Source organism: Crocuta crocuta, unplaced genomic scaffold (genome assembly GCF_008692635.1).
Source record: "Crocuta crocuta isolate KB4526 unplaced genomic scaffold, BGI_CrCroc_1.0 scaffold32, whole genome shotgun sequence".
NCBI classification, from domain to species: domain Eukaryota; kingdom Metazoa; phylum Chordata; class Mammalia; order Carnivora; family Hyaenidae; genus Crocuta; species Crocuta crocuta.
Window position 1 is genome coordinate 9,461,366 of NW_027529424.1, and position 7,699 is coordinate 9,469,064.

Sequence of the window (7,699 nt, forward strand, 5' to 3'; positions counted from 1 at the left end):
ATGAAGTCCTGGGAGCAGGCAGGGGCCCCTAGCACCACTGAGAGGGGACTGTGGCCCTGACAGCTGGGTGACCAATCACATAAGCCTGGAGGTGCCAGTAGACCCGTGTCGCGGAGGACCGCCAGCCAGCCAGCCAGCCCGCGGCGGCCCCGTGCATGGGCGCAGATCCCGAACGGCACCTCGATGACCGCCCCTGGACCCTTCTAGAGCCGGCAGAACGGACACTGGGGGCCAGAGTGTACCTGTGAGGAAGACCGCGAACCTGGCGTGGACGTGCTGAACTTGCAGGTTGAGCAGACATTTCAAATGTTCTGCTTTCGTTGGCGACCGAGAGTCACAGTGGTGGTAATGAAGCAGTTCGATGAGGCGGGCACTCTGATAGGATTTCAGTATTAAATTCTTCTTCCGCGCAACCGAATCCACTCTGGAACGGACACGGGCGGTAACCAACTGCGGATTCCCTGTCCGCCTGCTGCCGCAGGTGCCTCTTCACCACCTCTGACCTCTTAGCTGTTTGATTCCCACGCTCCGTGCCTTCGCTGCACTTCCTCTGACCGCTTCCGTGAGGGCGCGGAGGCCTCCGGACGTGCCCTCGGCCTCCTCCCTTCTTTGCCGCGGGGCACCTGACAAGCTGGCGTCCTGGGCGCCCAGGAAGCACGGGCCTCGCGGCAAGCAGGGCACGTCCACACGCTCACCTACCGCCCCTTCAGACGACACTGCGGGGCGGGCCCAGCGGCGCTTCCAGAGCTTGCTCTGCGGGCCCCGCACCGCTCGTGAGACGAACACCCGCGTGCTTACCCGCACGGAGCAGCAGGGGTTTTCTCCACTCCTCCCCTCTCCTTAAATCCTGTAACTACCACCGGTCTATTCTTCCTCTTCTGGGGGCAGATGTTTAACTCGGAAACACCCCTCGGTCTGCTCTCCCAGCCCGTCACCGGCCCCTCTCTCCTGCTGGCGGGGCCCCCACGTGTCCCCACACCTCCAGGGACCAGCACGATCGATCGCGGTCACAATCCCGCACCTGCTCCCAGGCTCCGCCCTTCGCAGACACCCCGCCGGGCGCTTGGCCCGGACGCTCCAGGAGCCTCCCGTTCGCCGCGAGACGGACAGGCGGCTGGTTCGCAGTTGCCGATAATCACCCAAGGCTACAAACGTTAAAACCTAGGGGTTTTTGGGTTTTAGTTTTACGTGAATTCCTGCAAAGGACACAGTGAGGGACAGGGGCACCTGAAGGGCACAGCACAGCGCCAGTGACGAGTGTCCGTTTACCCAAAGTCCCATGAACGGGAGGGCGCTTATCCCTGCCAGCTGACCAGGTGTGCGGTGGCCCCTCGGAACTTTCCTGCACTTGAACCTTTCCTCTGACGTGCCCAGTCACCACCTCCTCGGGATCCTGGCCACAGCCTCTGTGCTCGCCAGCTCCTCGGGGCCTGCACCCCTTCCTTGACAGCAGCGGCTCTGGGGTCCACTTGGACCTCCTGCCTCATTTTTCCCCTCTTGCACCTACTCCTAGGTATGAGCCCGTCCGGGACCCCTGTTCTGGGCCGTGTCCCTTTCCAGATCTCTCGCGTGTGCGATTATGCACCTATGTCTGTCCTGCACAGGAGGACGCGGTGCAGGGAGACGTGGTCATTTTAGACATGGACACTCTGGGCTCAATGCCCAGCTTCACAACTGCTTGTGCGACCCGGATCTGCTCTGTCCTCACCCCCGTGCTTCCACAGCTGCATCCCTGAGGCGAGTCTTCACCGGCCACCCGCCAGCGCCGCGCTGGCCCTCGAACGGGGAGGGGGGGGGCCGGGGGGGCCTCCTCCCGACGCCAGACCCTCGTGTCCGTTCCTGCCTCCCCCACGCCCCAGCTCTCAGCAGCTGCACATCTGAAGAGGCCTGCCCGCTTCCAGCCTTGTTTCGGGGTAAGATTTAATTGAGGATGCATCGCGGCCTACATGGCGCCACTGGAAGCAACACCCGCATACACACCCGACAAAGCCCTGCGGCCGCAAGCCCAGGCTCGGGCTCTTTGCCCTCCATTCACGGGGTGGAGCCTGGCCTTCGCTCCCCGCACCTTCCAGACTCGCACACCTGACCCCCCGCTGGCCCTGAGCGTGGGCCTCACACTCCAGAGGGCGGCCCCACCCCCGCTGCCTTCCCCGAAAGCTCCGCCCCAGGGAGCTGGAGGTGGCAGCCAGGCGTGCAGGGGCCGCGGCATCGGGAACCCCGGACACAGACGTCGCCCCCACCCCCCACGCACAGGCCTCACCTGACGTCTTCTTTCAGCTTCTTACTCTCCCGGTGGTGCAGCAGCCACTTCCACCTCCCGCTGCCGTTCAGCTTCTCCAGGGTTTTGACGACGTCCTTCAGCTGAACTACAGCGCGGGAGGCAACAGGCCTGGTCGGGCTCCGGCTCACGCAGGCGGAGCCCAGTGACGGTTCCCACCGGAACCCCCGGGCCTCAGCGCACCACCTCTCCCCCCTCCACCGCCACCTCCTGAGGCTAGGACGCGGTGGCCTGTGGTGGTCCCTCGGCCACGGCAGGGGCGTCCGGCCATGCGGACGGCACCGGCGGGAGCACCCACTGCGCCAGAGGAAGACGGGGCTGGGTTCCCAAACAGCAGCCCTAAGGCTATTTTCCAAGTCCGGTTCCTGTGCGGAACTCACACCTGTGGAGGTGACCCTCCCCCGCACCCCACCCCCACCACTCCTGGCCGCAAGGGGCACCTGGGAGGTCTCTGTGCCACCGGTTCGGGCAGGTTCTGACCACACCTGAAAGCCTGCCGGCTCCTGCCCGCCATCCATGCCCAGCCCGTGCCCAGAGAGAAGGGAACTGGGAGTGTTTGGCACATGCTTAAGACGACTGTTCAGAGCCATTTGGTTGACTTCCCGAACATCAACAAGACGGCAGGCGTGAAGCAACAGAAGCCGCGGGGGGGCGTGCGGATGGGGCCGTTACAGCGAGTCCAGTGTGAACGGCCCCGCGGCCGCAGCGACAGGAAGGGCCGAGAAGCAGGCTGGCGGGCATGTCACGTCAGAACCAGGGAGGCTGGGAGCATGCTCGCTGGGGAGGGGACCCAGCGACCCCACGTGGGGAAGCGCACAGCACCGCATGTGGCCAAAACTCGGGCCTCAAGGGGTGGCGACCGATCCCGAGTGGCTACTTTCTTTCTGATGAAGTGACGACTGCGTCACTGGGTGGAGAGAGCCGGATCTGCCTGCCTTTTGGAAAAAGGAACGAGGAAGGAGACAGAAGGCCTACCTAGTGTTGCAGCTTCCAGGAGCTTGTCGTCCGACACCACGAAGCCTCCCGCGTGGAAGAGCTCCTGGTAGGTGCAGGCGGGGACGTCGTCGGGGCCGTCCACGCCAGCGAACAGGACGCCGGGCAAGTGCTTCAGCCTCAGCAAGCAGGGAATCTAGCAAACAGGATCCCGGGAAACAGAGGTTGGTTGGGTCACTTCGGTGCTTTCATCCAGGGGTTTCGAGTTCAGGGACAGCTGGTAATGCCTCCCCCAGGATGCCCGCCTGGGAACGTGCAAAAAGCCCTGTTCATGCACGGGAGCGCCTCTCGAAAGCGCTCCCGACTCCGTTCACCATTCCCACCACACACTCATTCCAGCCCGTCCTGCACAAAGTGGTTGACGGGGAGGGAGGGAAGGCACAGGGGAGGCCCGGGGCCCTGTAAAGCAGTGAAGCAGCCCCGTAAAGCGACAGGCTCGCGACATCCTGGTCTCCGCTTCCCGGGCCGCCCCCGACCGCCGGTCTTGGGACGGGCAGTCAGATGCAAACGACAGGTAAATCTCACAGCAAAGCGCTAAGAACACTTTCACGAAGTCCTTTTAAAGGAAGACTGACTGCCATGAGGCACGAAGAGACGTGGGTTGGTACGTGAGCTGAGAAAGCGCCCCCGCGCCCCCCCCTTCCGTGCTTCCGCCCCAGTTCCTACGGGAGTCTCAGCTCAGACACAGGGCGCTAGACGTGCCTCAGGGAGGACCCGGCCCACGTGCAGCCACGGCCCCATCAGCGTCCCGCATGGACTCAGCAGTAAAGTTAGCTTCTTCCCGAAGAATGGAGAGGAGTCTGATAATTAGAAAACAACGGAAAATGCCCGGAACACACATCTTTGTAAGAAAGAGATCACCAAACGTACCTGATGCAAACGTGATGCTATATCTTCGTTTCTGATGACGACCACGAGTGTATCGTTCTCTCTGGGAAAAGCTTGACAGAAATGCTGAGGTTCAATTTCCGTGTGGCCTCCTTTCTTCAGAAGAGCCTGAAAGATTTACCAGTAAGCATTACGATGCAGGGTATTTGCACAGAATTACTTCTACAGCTCACTACATGCAGCAAAAAGCACATCCTGTCTGTTAAACTGCACCCTAATGAGGCACAGGAATGGCACTTTGTCTCACTTCTACATGAGCTTCTGCATCTAAAACATGGCTCCTGGGGGCCACTAACTGAACTTACAAGTTTCTTGGTTTTGTTTAATTTTTTTGATAGTTGTGGGAGAGAGGGAGGGAGAGAGAATCTTAAGCAGGCTCCACATGCAGCGCAACCTGCAGCCTGATGAGCTCAATCCCACGACCTTGGGATCATGACCTGAGCCAAAATCAAGAGTTGGACAGTCAACTGAGTCACCCAGGCGCCCCACAAATTTTATAAGACCTTTCATGTCCATCGAGGAGCCCGCATCAGACATACATGTCCAGGACTCTCACCTGCTCTGAGGCAATTACCTGGGAGAATGTAGATACTTACTCTAAAAATGCCACTGCCAGTCAAAACGTTTCTAGAACTTTTGGAAACAGTACCCCTGACTCCTAAGCATCACTTGCACTGGCATTAATGGCTGTGGAGTGAGCCCTGGGCGTGGCGGGCGGTGGGGGAGGTGTTGGGGTGGTAGTGGGGTGGGGGAGCGGGTGGCAGTGGGTGGTAGGTGGACTGAACCTCGGGTCACCAGGCGCTGCTGCCATGTGATTTACTCAGTCACAGATGCTGTGGGCACAGGCCTAACTGCAGGGTAAGTCTGTGTAACTGAAAGAAATCCCTTCACCCTATTCTCCTGTGTGACGCTGACACTGTTTCTGGTGGTTTCCACTGCACCCCAGAAAGCTGTGTCTTACCATCTCTGGTCCTGCCCTTTGTAAAAATACGGTATCAACTGCCCCTGGATCCCAAAACAACTCAAATTTTGACCATTTCAATTCTTAACTCAGAATGCACAGCAAATGTATTTTGAAAGAAACTCCTGCAGACGAGATTTCTTTTCAGAGAGGCCACTAAAACATCTAAATGTGAATCTTCAGCTCTAACTTATTTTTACTAATAAACCAGTCAAATAAATACATTTTCTGGGATATTCAACATTTTCATCATGTCCTGTGGAGTTCTTGGCCATTCTGTCACGCACTCCAAATTTCAACCGTAATAAAGGGCCTCTCGGATGTTCCTCACCTTACAGATAAATGGGGCCTGACACCCAGCACCCTGAATGCCTTAGGACTCTCCAGGGCAGAAAAATTATCTGGAATAGCTTTCTGAGTTTTAAGAAACATTTTGCTCTAGATTATCTTTTTAAGAATTTTTTTTAGTGTTTATTAATTTTGGAGAGAGAGGGAGAGGGGGAGAGAGAGAGAGAGAGAGAGGGAGACACAGAATCTGAAGCAGGCTCCAGGCTCAGAGCTGTCAGCACAGACCTGATATGGGGCTCAAACTCACGAACCAGGAGATCATGACCTGAGCCAAAGTTGGATGCTTAACCTACTGAGCCACCCATGTACCTCTTTCAAAAAAAAAAAAAAAAATTTTTTTTTTTAGAGAACCAGCAGGGGAGGGGCAGAGAGAGGGGGACAGAGGATCCGAAGCAGGCTCTGTGCTGACAACAGAAAGCCTGATGCAGGGCTTGAACCCACGAAGTGTGAGATCATGACCTGAGCTGAAGTCAGATGCTTAACCTACTGAGCCACCCAGGCGCCCCTAGGTTACCTTGATAGTACTTTATTCTCAAGTTTATAATGTGTCCACCTTCTCCTTAGAGATTAGTTTTACATTTACACAAAATTTGTTATTTTCTGTTGTAAACAGGGGCCACATGAAAAAAATATCAGCAAACACAATGTTTACTATCGAAACAAGCAAGTACTTTTGCTAGAAGGAAACTGACCATGGCTAGGATTTCTCTCCCGCGTGAAAACCTGTGCTCTGTCAAGGGCGTGAATGGCTCTGTTGCTCTCGAGAAGATGGAAGCAAAAAGAAATCAAGGGTTTTGCTCACTGTGGGGCATGGCTGTGATGCCATGTGAGTGGATCCCGGACTTACTGCAGCGCACATCTAGGTACAGTATATATAATCAGCCCCAAACAAAATTAATTCAAGGTATACAACAATTTTTAGGTCACTTCTGGAGGCCAAGCACCTTCAAAAAGTCTGCAAGGCCATTTAAAGCTTTAATTTTTCAACTACACTGCTTACCACAGCAGCATGGGAGTTAGAACAGACACTGGCGGAAGGGGCTGGGAAGAGCAATCTGTTGGAACCTCGGAAAAGGACCCTTGATGGCCAAAAAAAAAAAGTTACGCATTTTAACTAAATGAAAGTCACTTGTAAAAGGTATGTTTGCCTCTAGGCTCTCCCTGAGGCCTGCCGTCCAGCTCGCCTCCAGCACCGCCCCCCCCCCCCCCCACCCCCGCCCNCTCGGAAACACACACACCACGTTATCTACTTGCAAAGCGGTGCCACGGCCTCCCCGGTGACCCCGGTGCTCAGCGCCCTCGTGGGCCTTCCCGACCTGGCCCTCGTCCACACCTCCAGATGCAGCTCCAGATGTGAAACGTGACAGCCCTGTGCCACCAGCTTCCCATGGGCCTGAGGAGAGGGGGCGAGTGGGGAGCCGCCAGTGGTCGGGTCCCCGCGGGGCCTCGTCCCCTAGAGGACTGGCAGGACGGCCGCACGCTTCTTCAGAGGTCTGAGGTCACTTCATAATTCACCATGTGCGAGCTTCCCAGGTGCCACCACGTGACAGGTACCCTGGGCACCAGAAGTGCTGACCTGAGTGACCTCTGAGACAAATCCGGCTGGTCACTGAGAACCCAACACTGCTCAGTCCAGCTGCCCACACCGTGTACACCAGGCTGCTGTCGCTTCCTTGAGGGAAAGGTCCTGACTTCCTGACCAGGCCAACTGTCCTCAGAACAACGTCTGAGTACCTGCGCCATCCTGGGGGCCGTCATGTTGGCAACACTCCCCCTCCGCTTGCACGCTGGGATTCTAGAATGCATGCTGGGATTCTAGAATGCACACTGAGGACAGTCATCCCCGAAAAGGCTCCCGCTGGGGGAGGGCCAAGGCACCAGCTCCAGTTGGTGCCCCAGGCTGGGAGGAGGAGGCCGGGTGTGCAGGGGCGAGCCGTGGCCCGGGAGCGTGCTTGCAGGCTGGTGGCGGATACACGTGGGGGGGCGGGAGCCGGCTCCCTGCCACGTGGGGAGAGCCGCCCCCGTGGCACCAGTGGCTGGGATAAGCCTGCTGCGCCGGGGCTGGAGCCGGGGAGGGGGCCACACCTGCTTCAGCTCTTCCACACAGACGTGCGCGTTCCCCGGCTCCGCTGGGAAGGCCTGGAGGCGGTGACGCCCAGAGGCGCTGAGCCCACCCAGTGCCCAGATGCTGATCCCAAATGCTACTCTTCACTCAAAAGGATCCCCACTCC

The 7,699-nt window shown here is 57.9% G+C and overlaps 1 protein-coding gene across 1 annotated transcript in view; it reads right to left on the reverse strand.

Moving 5' to 3' along the window:
• Positions 1-7,699, reverse strand: part of TASOR2 (transcription activation suppressor family member 2) — a 72,321-nt gene that overhangs the window by 1,301 nt on the left and 63,321 nt on the right. The window contains exons 21-24 of the mRNA XM_077758411.1: positions 4,142-4,267; positions 3,254-3,407; positions 2,261-2,366; positions 243-424 (exon numbers count right to left, since the gene is read on the reverse strand). Of these exons, the coding sequence (XP_077614537.1) occupies positions 243-424; positions 2,261-2,366; positions 3,254-3,407; positions 4,142-4,267 (568 nt within the window). The remainder of the gene's footprint in view (positions 1-242; positions 425-2,260; positions 2,367-3,253; positions 3,408-4,141; positions 4,268-7,699) is intronic.